The sequence below is a fragment of the Saccopteryx leptura genome, chromosome 2, assembly GCF_036850995.1.
Source record: "Saccopteryx leptura isolate mSacLep1 chromosome 2, mSacLep1_pri_phased_curated, whole genome shotgun sequence".
Lineage (NCBI taxonomy): Eukaryota > Metazoa > Chordata > Mammalia > Chiroptera > Emballonuridae > Saccopteryx > Saccopteryx leptura.
In genome coordinates, this window is record NC_089504.1 from 284944477 (window position 1) to 284957634 (window position 13158).

Sequence of the window (13158 nt, forward strand, 5' to 3'; positions counted from 1 at the left end):
CACAAAAAAAATTAAAACAATTCATAGAATGGGAGAGAATAATTGCAACTCATATCTGATAAGGGTCTAGTACCAGGATGTGTAAAGGACTCTTAAAACTCAACAATAAAAAGACAACCTAATTTAAAAAAAAAAAAAAAAAAAAAGACAACCTAATTTCAAAGTTAGCAGAGGATTTGAATAGAAAGTCCAATAAAGAAGATAAATAGCCAATAAGCACAGGAAAAGATGCTCAGTACTACAATGAGATCTCATTCCCCAACTGCTAGGATGGTTAGAGCCAAAAGAACAGAAGATAACAGTTGTTGATTCGAATATGAAGAAATCAGAGAAATACTTGTTTATATTTTGTCTTTGTATTCACAATTCTACTTTATTTCCACCATTGGTGGTGAAAATGTAAAATATAGTACAGCCACTGTGGAAAACTTTGGCAGTTCCTCACATATTAAACAGAGAAACACAGAGATAGAATGATCAGTTACACTCCTAGGTATATACTGAAGAGAATTGAAAACATGTTCAAACAAAAACTTGTACTTGAGCCTTCATAATAGCATTAATCATAATAGCCAAAAAGTGGAAACAACACAAATATTCATCAACTGATGAATAGATAAACAAAAATGGTATACTTAATACAATGATATATTATTTAGCCATAAAGAAGAATGAAGTACATACATGCAATAATATAGAAGAACCCTGAAAACACTGTACTATTCAGAGCAATTCTGTGAATATACTAAAAACCATTGAATTATACACTTTAAAATGGTGAAATTTATGTTAGTGAATTATATGTCAATGATAATTTTTAAAATATTTTTTAATGCCATGGAAGCCCAAAAGAAGGGATAATTAATGATGCAGTGATCAGCGAAGTCTTCATGATGTGATACTTGAGTTGGGATCAGTCTGTTTCACTCCAGAAAGTGCTTTTGGCCTTGATGGGCTTAAGAGTTTATTCTGAAGACATTAGGAGTTGATCAAAGGATTTTTGAGTAGGGGAGTGAACATATCTTCAAATCAACATTATTTAGAAAAGCGTGTTAAGTGGATTGACACATAAGGAAATCATCTGGGAGGCTATTGAAATAGGTAAGAAATGACAGATTTAACAAGAACAGCAGAAATAGTTGGGGATGGCAATAGGAGACAGCTCAGAAGTCAAATCAGTAGAACTTATCAATTGGAAGAGGGAGGAAAAGGAGAAGGGACAATAAAAGATAGCCCAAAATTTGAGTGCCTGGTTAGATGGTGATGCCATTAATGGAGTGTGACAGAGAGAGGAACAGGGTTTAGGAGAAAGAAATGAAGGTCAGCTTTGGGAGTACTGAGTTTAAGAAGGTGCCCCTGAGACATTCACATTAAAAGACTGTCAGGGCTGGACCTCATGGAAAAAGGCTCTGTTGAAATAGACATTTGGGCTTGACCAGGCGGTGGTGTAGTGGATAGAGCATTGGCCTGGGATGCTGAGGACCCAGGTTCGAAACCTTAAGGTTACTGGCTTAAGTGCAGACTCAACCGACTTGAGCATGGGCTCATCAGCTTGAGCACGGGGTTGCTGGTTTGAGCGTGAGATTATAGACATGATTCCGTGGTCTCTGGCTTGAGCCCAAAAGTCACTTGCTTGAAGCCCAAGGTCGCTGGCATATAAGCAAGGGGACACTGGCTTGGCTGGAGCCCCCCAGTCAAGGCACATATAAGAAAGCAATCACTGAACAACTAAAGTGCCACAACAAGTTGATGCTTTTCATTTCTCTCCCTTCCTGTCTGTCTGTCCCTGTGTGTCTCTCTCTCTCTCTGTCTCTCTCTGTCTCTCTTTCTTTCTCTCTCTCTCTCTCTCTCTCTCTCCATATATATATAAAAGAAATAGGCCCTGGCCGGTTGGCTCAGCGGTAGAGCATCGGCCTGGCATGTGGGGGACCCGGGTTCGATTCCCGGCCAGGGCATATAGGAGAAGTGCCCATTTGCTTCTCCACCACCCCCCTTCCTCTCTGTCTCTCTCTTCCCCTCCCGCAGCCAAGGCTCCATTGGAGCAAAGATGGCCTGGGCGCTGGGGATGGCTCCTTGGCCTCTGCCCCAGGCGCTAGAGTGGCTCTGGTCGCAGCAGAGTGATGCCCCGGAGGGGCAGAACATCGCCCCTGGTGGGCATGCCGGGTGGATCCCGGTCGGGCGCATGTGGGAATCTGTCTGACTGTCTCTCCCCGTTTCCAGCTTCAGAAAAATACAAAAAAAATAAAATAAATAAAAGAAATAGACATTTGGGTATCCTCAGCACAAAGATTATAGTTCAAATCAGAAACTGAATGGTATCACCCAGGGTCCAATGCAGAGAAAAAGAATAAAACTAAGGATGGAATTTTGGAACTTACATGCTTCTGTAGCACACTGCACTGACCTTTAACATCACACCAATTGCTATTATATTTCTATTTTAATTATTTGTTTTTCTTCCCTATTGGACCAAGTTCTTATCTCTACATTTGAATATTTCTCATGCACAGCTGGCATAGGACCTGGAATATATCAGCTCTGTGTAAATGTTTGCGGGACTGAATGCTTACCTGGATAGAAGAGAGGCAGGGATAAAAGCTTGTGAGGAGATCCAAAATAGTGTAGAGTTAGGAAGTCAAAAGAGAGCAGCATTTTGAGAAGGACCTTGAAGAAACCATTTGATTTGGCAGTTAAGTCATGCTGTTCTTTAAAAGAGTAGCTATTTGAAGTATAGAGAGGAACTCGATTGAGGAGTGACTGGAAGGCAAAGCAGTGTGGGGCTGTACGTGTGGGCTCCTGCTTTGAAACGTGTGCCTATGACAGGAAGGAGGAAGAAGCTGAGGCAGTGGCTTGAAGACTAATCCGAGCTGATGAAAAGGGTTTTATTGTAGTGGTTTGTGTTTAAGACTGGAAACTTAAGAAGGAGCCATTGGAAAGAAGACTTTGAAAATATATTTCTGGTGCCTAAGAAGAGCCTGAGGCAATTGGAAGCATTAACTTTGTGAAAGACTTAGACATAGTTTCTCTTCTGGGGGAGGGTGGAATGGCTACAAATGTTTTTTTATTAATTTTTACTTATTGATTATATAGAGAGAGAGAAACATCGATTTGTTTTTCCATTTTATTTATGCATTCATTGGTTGATTTTGTATGTATCCTGACCAAGGCTCAAACCCACAACCTTAATGTATCCGGACGACATTCTAACCAACTAAACTACCTGCCAGGGCAGCTGCAAATTTTTTGAATAAAATAAAGTTGAAAAAGTTTTTACCAGATGATACTGTCTCCTGAGACTAAGGGCAGGGTTGGAAGCTTGCTAGGTGGATGTGGAGAAGATGAAAAAAATAAGTGTGAGAAATTTGTGAAACAAAAAAGGTTGATATGGAGCAGTAAGGCCCCAGATGAGCTTAGAGGATATGTGTATTTGGAGTCTTTATTCAATTATTTAACCAGCAAGCTTTCTGAGTATTTCCTTTTGAGTAAAATAATAATAGCTGGCTATATTCAGTCATGTATGTAATTAAGCACCAGATATTCTCCTAAGCACTTTGCATACATAATCTCATTCAGATCTTTTAGTTCAGCTCTCCCCAGAGGCAGGTACTGTCATTTCCAGGTACTTTTATCTCTGAGGACGTGTTAAAGCTTGCCCAGGTCTACACAGCTAGTAAGTGGAGATGCCAGAATTGAAAGCCAGGACTCCCTGACTGCACAGTGCACGCTCTACACGTGTGTGCTACGTGTCCCTCTATGCTGTGAGGAGTGCTAGATCGGTGTCAGACTGCTTCCCAACTGTGGAGCTCATCACACTCTGTCTCTCATCTCAGGTGCTTCTCCCTGTGTGTGTGTGACTTTACTCTTTGGCGCCTTTTTGTGTGCTGAGCTGGACAGTCACTTAAATATCTCACACTTGAGTAATAGTCATAAAAGACCTCATTTAGGGTTTGGGACTTAAGCCAGCCTTTGAAGAGTGAGTCAGATTAAGATAGGCCTTTGTGTTGTGTCTTCTTTCTCCAGTTGCCTCATGTGTTGTTTCTCGCCATTTATACATTTTTTTTCTGCTAATTGGTGGTGAAATAACATGTATCTACTAGAACGCAAAGATTTCTTCTCTCTCCCCTTTGTTTTGGAATAACTGCCTATTCCCTCACTGGCGAGTTGTCCATTCTCTACTAACCACCCCTTCTGCCTTGTCCCCTCCTCCCTGTCCTCCTCACCCCTCCCCAGCGTATCTGTGAGGTGTATAGCCGGAACCCCGCCAGCCTGCTAGAAGAGCAGATCGAAGGTGCCCGGCGGCGAGTCACTCAGTTACAGCTGAAGATCCAGCAGGAGACTGGTGGCTTAGTGGTGAGTGACAGTAGGCATAGCTCTAGGATGGGCACCCTGCAGGTGGACTGGGTGGAGTTTGTGAGAAAGCTAGGGGAGAGGGCTTCATGAGTCATGTCAGCACCCCAGAGCTGAGCTAGTAAGTGTCTAGTATCTAACAAAGAAACAAAGGTCCGCAATTTTTTGTTTAAAGCCAAAGATCAAGCACTGTCCTGACACTTGGGAGCTAAAATAAAAAGCCCTCCAAGAGCTTACAGTTGTAATAGAAAGAAATATAAAATAAGTTACTGTTGGCTTTCGTCTCCTAATTATCCATCTTTCTGAGTAATTTCCTTATAGCTGATATATATTCCTACACTATTTCACTCATTATTCATCTGGCAACTTTTTCCACTATTTATTCCTTAGGTCTTCTCAAAGAAATATAAGTACTTTAAAAATATTTTTTATGGCCCTGGCTGGTTGGCTCAGCGGTAGAGCGTCGGCCTGGCATGCGGGGGACCCGGGTTCGATTCCTGGCCAGGGCACATAGGAGAGGTGCCCATTTGCTTCTCCACCCCCCCACTCCTTCCTCTCTGTCTCTCTCTTTCCCTCCTGCAGCTGGGGCTCAATTGGAGCAGAGATGGCCCCGGGCGCTGGGGATGGCTCCTTGGCCTCTGCCCCAGGCGCTAGAGTGGCTCTGGTCACGGCAGAGCGGTGCCCCAGAGGGGCAGAGCATCGCCCCCTGGTGGGCAGAGCGTTGCCCCTGGTGGGCGTGCCGGGTGGATCCTGGTTGGGCGCATGCGGGAGTCTGTCTGACTGTCTCTCCCCGTTTCCAGCTTCAGAAAAAAAAAAAAAAAAAGTATAAAAATATTTATTTTGCCTGACCAGGTGGTGGCACAGTGGATAGAGCATTGGACTGGGATGCTGAGGGCCCAGGTTCGAGACCCTGAGGTCGCCAGCTTGAGCGCAGGCTCATCTGGCTTGAGCAAAATAAAAAATGCTCACCAGCTTGGACCGAAGGTTGCTGGCTCAAGCAAGGGGTTACTCGGTCTGCTGAAGACCCGCGGTCAAGACACATGTGAGAAAGCAATCAATGAACAACTAAGATGTCGCAACAAAAAACTGATGATTGATGCTTCTCATCTCTCTCCGTTCCTGTCTGTCCCTATTTATCCCTCTCTCTGACTCACTCTCTCTCTATCCTGTAAAGAAAAATAAATAAATAAATAATATAATAAAAAATATTTTATTTTATTGATTTGTGAGAGAGAGAGATTGACAGAAACATTGATCTGTTTCTGTATGTTCCCTGACCATGAATTGAACCTCTGCATATCGTGACAATGCTCTAACCAACCGAGCTATCTGGCCAGGGCAAGAAATATAAGCACTTTTAAAAGTCAGCCTAAGTAAAGGATGCCCAGTCAGTTGAGAGGTTTCTATAGCATCAGCTCACCACACTTTGTGGAAAATTCCAGAGAGGAAATGGTCCTCTCTATTAGTAGTGTCTTACTAAACTCTAGCAGGCCTTAATTCTTTGGGTATATAGGAAGTAACTCTTCAGAAGCTTTAAGATCTCCAAGAATAATATTTGCCAAAGGCAATAGAAATTATTTAAAGACCATCCACTTTCTCTTTTAGAACATCCAGCTCAAAAAAGTCTAGGAAACATGTTCTAATCAAACTTAAGCTGTTGTATTTTCTGAAGGACTTCTGTGTCACATGGTTGATAGGCGCTCAGGTTCTGAACTTAAACTATGAATTCATATCCCAGTTCCGGTACTCATCAGCTTTAAGACTCTTGGGCAAGTTACTTAATCCCTAGGAGTCTTGGTGGCCTCACTTAAGAAACAGAGAATAGGACCTGCCTGACAGGGTTATTGTTGGAGTTAGAGCATGCCTTCAGCACAGGGCCCATGTATGTTGCTGCTGCCACTGCCTGTGAATGTGTGTGCTTTGTGAGGTGAAAGTCTAAAGTGCTCTGCCTGGAGTCTGGAGATCTGAACGTAACCCTGACTTTATAGTTTACCTGCTGTGTAGCTTGGGCAAGTTACTTTAGATCTCTGAGCTTCTAGCTCATTTATAACCTGTGAGTACTGTACCTGCCTCAGAGTTGTTGAAAGACTAAATGAGATATAGAAAAGAGGGCTTTATAAACAGTGAAGAACTATCAGTATAATTCTCTCCACATTAGCTGGTCAGCCAGCACCTTCAAAGACCTTTCACAGTGTCCCCTCAGTCATCTGCTTGAGCTTTTTGCATCCCTTGATAGGAAGTTTTTCTGTGTAAATCAAGTGAATTTTTAGAATTTTTCTGATAGTAAAGCTCTCTTTCTGCCATTAGGGGTCACCATCCTCCTAAAACTGTGTAAATGAAGCAATAGCTCTTGCAGCTGGGCATTTTTAAGGCAATAAAGCAGAAGAGGCCAATAATTATAAGCAGATATTATCTGCTGAGGCTAAGGGAAGAGTTGATTGATGAGGAAACAGTATGGAGAGAAGTTAAGAGAATTTGCCCTCCCTCTGGACCTTTATTTTTTAGGACATACTTCCACTATATGGTGACACCAGCCAGAGACCAACAGAAGGTGAGTCCCTACCACTACCACCCCTTCTTTTCTGTCATGTCTCTAGTCCAGGTTTGTCATCTGTTGTCTCCTCTCCATGAGGCAGATTTAGGGAAAGAAAATATATAGTACCTGCCTGTAGGAAATAGAAGAATGAGAGAAAGCAGCACAGGGAAATTGGATACAGTGCATTCAGTTGATAGGAGAATATAGCCAGTAGCACTGGGTAAGGTAAGTGCCAAGGAGAGACTGGATTGATGATGGTCCAGATGCCAACTTGCCTGTCAGCACCTGGCACTTAGGAGCTCAAGAAATACTGTTGCAGAGGAAATGGGAACCAGAGAGGGTTGCAAGTGAGGCAAGGGGGAAGTCTTGTGAGGTGGAACTGTGGAGTCCTTTCAGGAGGTGCCATGATCTGCGCACAGGGATGGAAATAGGGGAAAGCTAGGTGTAAAGCATCCGACTCGAGGAATCATGAAATCAGACAGGTGAAGGAAAGCTGGGAAAGAAGGAAGGTGCGGCTTCACTTTTCTGCCCTGTGTACAGGTTCCCAGATTATGGTTCTTCCTTTCCCTGGACACCATAACTCCTCCTTACTGTGTAACCTTTTCTTGTCAGGCCGACTTTCTCTGGATTCACAGGACGGGGACAGTGGCTTGGACTCTGGGACAGAACGCTTCCCTTCCCTCACTGAGGTGAGTATCAGCAGGGGTGAGCCTGATAGGTTAATGTCCCTTCTCTAGCACATAACGGTTCTGCTGCTCACCAGTTGCCAAGGCCTCTGGCCTATCATGTACGGGCCTCTTCTCTATTCCAATTCCAAGCATTTTAGTCAGTGTGCTCTGGGTTCCAAAAAAGTAATTTCAAACACATCCTACATGTGAATCATTAAATCTGGCTTCTATGTCATCATAAGTCTGTTATATATGGAGAGAGAGGCAAGCCTTTAAATGTAAAGGAGCAGAGACATAAATCATCTGAAACAGTGGTGGCTTGACCAAAAACACATTTCTGTCTGGCTGCGGATAACTCGTCTTTGATTGATACAATGAACCCTGCCTATCAGAAGCAGCAATCTCTCTCTTTTTTGGAGTGGTCAAAGGATTTCAAGTTTTAACCTCAAAGGTTCTCTATTCCAGCCATTCTCAGTTTGCATATGTAAACTTGTAGTATAAAAGTACAAGTGAATGAAAGAAATAATAATGATGTTAGCAAAATATATACTTAGCTAGCTTAATTAAATATGTGGGTCAGTCATTTAAATATGTGGGTCAGTATGTTTAAAGCCTACATTTAAATAATAGTTGGAATTATTTTTCTTACTGCTCTGTTCATTTCGGAGAAGATGATGAATGTATGTGAAAGGATCAGTCAGTATATGGGAAAGCAAGAAGGGACCAGAGAGTCCCAAATAATCTACAGTTGACATTATCTTAAGGGCTGAACATCTGGGAGGCATCGTAGCTTAGTGATGAGGTCTATGGCTATGGGATGAGACCGCCCAGGTTGAATCCAGGGAGTATGACATTAGTAGCTATTTGACCTTCAGCAAATCTTGTAACTACTCCAAGTGTTAGTGTCCTTGTGTGAAAAGTAGGAGGAATAATAGTATCTCCCTCAAAGGACTATTGAAAGATTTGAGGTGCTATGTAATCAAGGTAACAGTGCTAGGCACAGAATAAGTCTGGATTTATATTAGCTGATGAATGTGGCTGTTACCACCAAGTGAGCTGAGCCCTGAGGGACTTCTGGAAGAGTTTCCTTGTCACACAATTCTCTGTTCCTTTAGTCATTGATAAATCGGAACTCAGTGCTATCAGACCCTGGACTGGACAGTCCTCGAACCTCCCCAGTGATCATGGCCAGGGTGGCCCAGCACCATAGGTGGCCGGGCTCGGACACACCGGGCTCCTCCACCAGCGACCAGGTGAGTGATTCAGAGCCACCCTGCAACCTTCCTTTCCCTTTTACCAGAACTGAGTCACCAGTACCTAGTCTTTTTTTTTTTTTTTGTACTGAGAGGGCAAGGGCACAGACAGGAAGGGAAAGAGATGAGAAGCATCAGTTCTTTATTGTGGCTCCTTAGTTGTTCATTAATTGCTTTCTCATATGTGCCTTGACCGGGGGCTCCAGCTGAGCCAGTAACTCCCTGCTCAAGCTAGAGACCTTGGACTCAAGCCAGCGACCATGGGGTCATGCCTATGATCTCATGCTTAAGCCAGATGAGCCCGCACTCAAGTCGGCAACATCGGAGTTTCAACCTGGGTCATCAGTACTCCAGGCTGACGCTCTATCCACTGCAACACTGCCTGGTCAGGCATCAGTACATAGTCTTGAATACTCAAACTAAACCCTTGTTTTGAGATGGACTTACCTAGAGAATAAATAGTAAAAAAAGAAGATGCGTGAAAGTAAGATTATCTATGTTCTATGGGAAGAGTCAGTGAATACATCTGTAGGAAAGTGATGTGAAAGGAGCAGATAGGTGGTCTTTTAATGGCTGTATAAAACAGGAAATAGGTTTCTTTCTTTATTTTTTTTTTTTTTTTTCTGAAGCTGGAAATGGGGAGAGATAGACAGACAGACTCCCACATGCGCCCGACCTGGATCCACCCGGCACGCCCACCAGGGGCGACGCTCTGCCCACCAGGGGGCGATGCTCTGCCCCTCCGGGGCGTTGCTCTGCCGCGACCAGAGCCACTCTAGCGCCCCGGGGCAGAGGCCAAGGAGCCATCCCCAGCGCCCGGGCCATCTTTGCTCAATGGAGCCTTGGCTGAGGGAGGGGAAGAGAGAGACAGAGAGGAAGGGGGAGGTGGAGAAGCAAATGGGCGCTTCTCCTATGTGCCCTGGCCAGGAATCGAACCCAGGTCCCCTGCATGCCAGGCCAACGCTCTACCGCTGAGCCAACCAGCCAGGGCCTCTTTCTTTTTTTAAAACAGATAGAGACAGATTGGGACAGACAGACAGGAAGGGAGAGAGATGAGAAGCATCAATTCTTCATTGTGGCACTTCTTTTAGTTGTTCACTGATTGCTTTCTCATATGTGCCTTGACCATGGGGCTGCAGCAGACCGAGTGACCCCTTGCTCGAGTCAGCGGCCTTAGGCTCAGGCTGGCGAGCTTTGCTCAAACCAGATGAGCCACGCTCAAGCTGGCGACCTCAGGGTCTTGAACCTGGGTCCTCCGCATCCCAGTCCAACGCTCTATCCACTGTGCTACCACCTGGTCAGGCAGGAAATAGGTTTCTTTAGAAAATTATTTTAGTGTTTCTCCAGAATACTAATTTTCAGTTTTCTCTTTCTTTAGCAAAGTCCTTTTCGTAAACATAGTCCTGTTGTTTAGCACCCTAATGTAGAGAACAAATAAAGCTTGAGTACCCTGGGACCCTCGCCAGTCAACCTCCCCCTACACTCACAGGCACTTCCCTGGAGCCCTAAGGTTCTGCAGAACCCAACTTAAAAGCCACCACTTTGAAGGATAGAAGTGGGTTTGGGGAGGTTTCAGGAAGAAAGTTTTGGCACAGTGCAAAAAGCTTACAAGGAATTTGGGCTGTCTAAAAATGGAATGGGCTGACTTGAGAGCCAGGGAATTGTTGTTCAGGCAGAAGCTAGGTCACTACCTATTAGAGAAACTGGAAACAGAACTCCCGAGTTTTGTAAAACAGTATCTCTTAAAATTCATCCACTACTGCCTGACCAGGCGGTGGCTCAGTGGATAGAGCGTTGGACTGGGATGCCGAGGACCCAGGTTCGAGACCCCAAGGTCACCAGCTTGAGCGCGGGCTCATCTGGTTTGAGCAAAAGCTCACCAGCTTGGACCCAAGGTCACTGGCTCGAGCAAGGGGTTACTCGGTCTGCTGAAGGCCTGCGGTCAAGGCACATATGAGAAAGCAATCAATGAACAACTAAGGTGTCGCAACGCACAACGAAAAATTAATGATTGATGCTTCTCATCTCTCCATTCCTGTCTGTCTGTCCCTGTCTATCCCTCTCTCTGACTCTCTCTCTCTGTTTCTGTAAAAAAAAAAAAAATTATCTGCTACTACCATAATGATTTTTTCCACATTCTCATGACAACTGTATAATGTTACATAATATTTTTCTTTAAACTAACTCACTTTTTTAAACTTCAGTTTATTTTAAAGGCATTTTGTCATTCCCTCAAATTAAAATTAGTATCACACACTATTGAATGTTCTAGTTTTACCTGTAAGATAGTGTTTGGTTACTTTTAGCTCATGGAGGTAGAAAGGTGGGAAAATGGAGCTACCATGTATTAAAACGTCCAGTATACCAGCTGCTGTGCTAGATCCTTTAGGAAAAAATAGCTCATTTAATTTTTCCCATCAAGAAAAGAAGTAGGCTGCCTGACGAGGCAATGGCACAGTGTATAGAGAGAGCATCAGCCTGGGACGCACAGGATCCAGGTTCAAAATCCGAGGTCACTGGCTTGGGCACGGGGTCATAGACATGACCCCATGGTTGCTGCCTTGAAGCCCAAGGTCGCTGGCTTGAGCAAGGGGTCACTTGCTCTGCTGTAGCCCCCCGGTCAAGGCACATATGATAAAGCAATCAATGAACAACTAAGGTGCCACAACAAAGAATTGATGCTTCTCATTTCTCCCCTTCCTGTCTGTCCCTCTCAGTGTCTGTCTCTCTCTCTCTGTCTCTCTCGCAAAAAAAAAAAAAAAAGAAGTAAGCTTTAATATCTTAATTTGTCAGTGAGAACTGAGTCAAATAAAGGCTGAGGGACTGTTTGAGGACTCAGCTTGCTGGTGGCAACGTCAGACTAGAACTTAGTCTTCCTGAGCCCCAGTGCAGGTCTGTTCCTTTCCTGGCAACTCTCTGATTGCCCCTCCGACTCCCTTGGTAGCACTGCAGGACCAAGTGTAGGTCTTGAGGGAGGTCGGGGCACATCCCGCTCTTAAGCGGGGTTTTCTGGTAGGTGGCTAATAGGAGCAGGTGTGGAATTATCAGTCCTGGTGTCCATTTTTTCCTCCTCTGAGTCTGTTCATTGTCTGAAAATTATTTAAGTTGCTATTTTTGAGCTGTAAGGGCAAATATAGTATAATTCCAGTTTCTTAATCTATGTTAGTAAATCATGGAGAGACCTATACTATCTATGAAACTGTCAGCAGCAGGGCCATGGGATCAAAGGGAACTCTCACTTTCTGTTATATAATGCTGAAATTTGATTTTTTTTTTTTTTTTTAAAACAAGCATGTTCTGATTTTGTAATATTTGTAAAGACTTAAAGAAAAAATCCCCCAAACAAGCAAAAATCTAGTGCTTTCAGATTTAACAAGAGAGCCAAGTAGGGCTCTAACAAGCGTGGGGGTCCTGGACCGCAAGGGAGCGGAGAGGATACCCAGGCTCTGTCTGAGGTGCACAGATACAGCACATACGGCTTGACCTGCAACTTGGCACGTAAATGAGTGCTAGGCTCTGATCTCTGGGGCATCTTCTGGGTCTTTCACATCCTGTGACTCAGTGATTCTGGGCATAGAGTCTCTACATATTCAGGAGAACAAACGTGAGTGAAGAGTAACGGGGAGGAACTGCGAGGGAAAACGCTTGGAAGAAGTGGATCAGGAGGTGTTTTAGGCCTGGAAAGAGTAATCTAGGTGGATTCCAAAGCAGAGCCCTTGTAGGGGAGTCACTGGAAATGAGGCAAATTAAGTTGAATGAAAAATATAATTGATAGAAAAGCTTTGAAAGCTCAAGGAACTTGTAGGAGAGAGGCTTGTCCATTGAAGCATCTGAAAAGTTTATACAACTTGAAACCTCATCATGCCTAATGTTGATGGCTTACCAGTTAGTTTGGCTATTAAAATTGGCATGAAAGGAAAGAGAGAAAAGCCAATCTAAGGAGTTTAGATTTTAGACGGGTAATGGGTGTGCACCATAGATCTTGAACAGGCAAGGGAAATGATGAAAATGGTGTTGAAGAAAGCTCAGCTCCATCCCCTTTTGCTCAAGGAGGTAGAGATGGACTGCCAGGCCCTTCTGACAGAGGTTGAGCTGCATGTGCTGCAGTAACTATAGAGTAGCACTGTGGGGCCACCAGACTTGAAGGAGGTGTGTTCTGGGTAGAGGGTGGTTGTTGAGAGCAACAAAGCCCCCACCCAGCAGGAACTCTAGGTTCTTTTGTTGGCTAACACTCCCTCCCTAGTTCTTTCTCAAACAGGAAGACAACACTTTCTCTCACTTCCCATCTTCATGTGTCATATGACCAGGCTGCTCTGAGTCCGCTATGCCCCACCCAGATGCAGTTGACTTCCTG

General features: G+C 44.1%; 1 protein-coding gene across 11 annotated transcripts in view; it reads left to right on the forward strand.

Moving 5' to 3' along the window:
* ARHGEF11 (Rho guanine nucleotide exchange factor 11) overlaps window positions 1-13158 on the forward strand; it is a 125502-nt gene that overhangs the window by 82502 nt on the left and 29842 nt on the right. For 9 of the 11 annotated variants that reach the window (XM_066362126.1, XM_066362134.1, XM_066362130.1 and 6 more), the window contains 4 exons: window positions 4231-4350; window positions 6853-6898; window positions 7496-7572; window positions 8667-8804. In XM_066362126.1, coding sequence (XP_066218223.1) covers window positions 4231-4350; window positions 6853-6898; window positions 7496-7572; window positions 8667-8804 — 381 coding nt within the window. The remainder of the gene's footprint in view (window positions 1-4230; window positions 4351-6852; window positions 6899-7495; window positions 7573-8666; window positions 8805-13158) is intronic. The other 2 variants (XM_066362135.1, XM_066362136.1) reach the window with 1 other exon arrangement.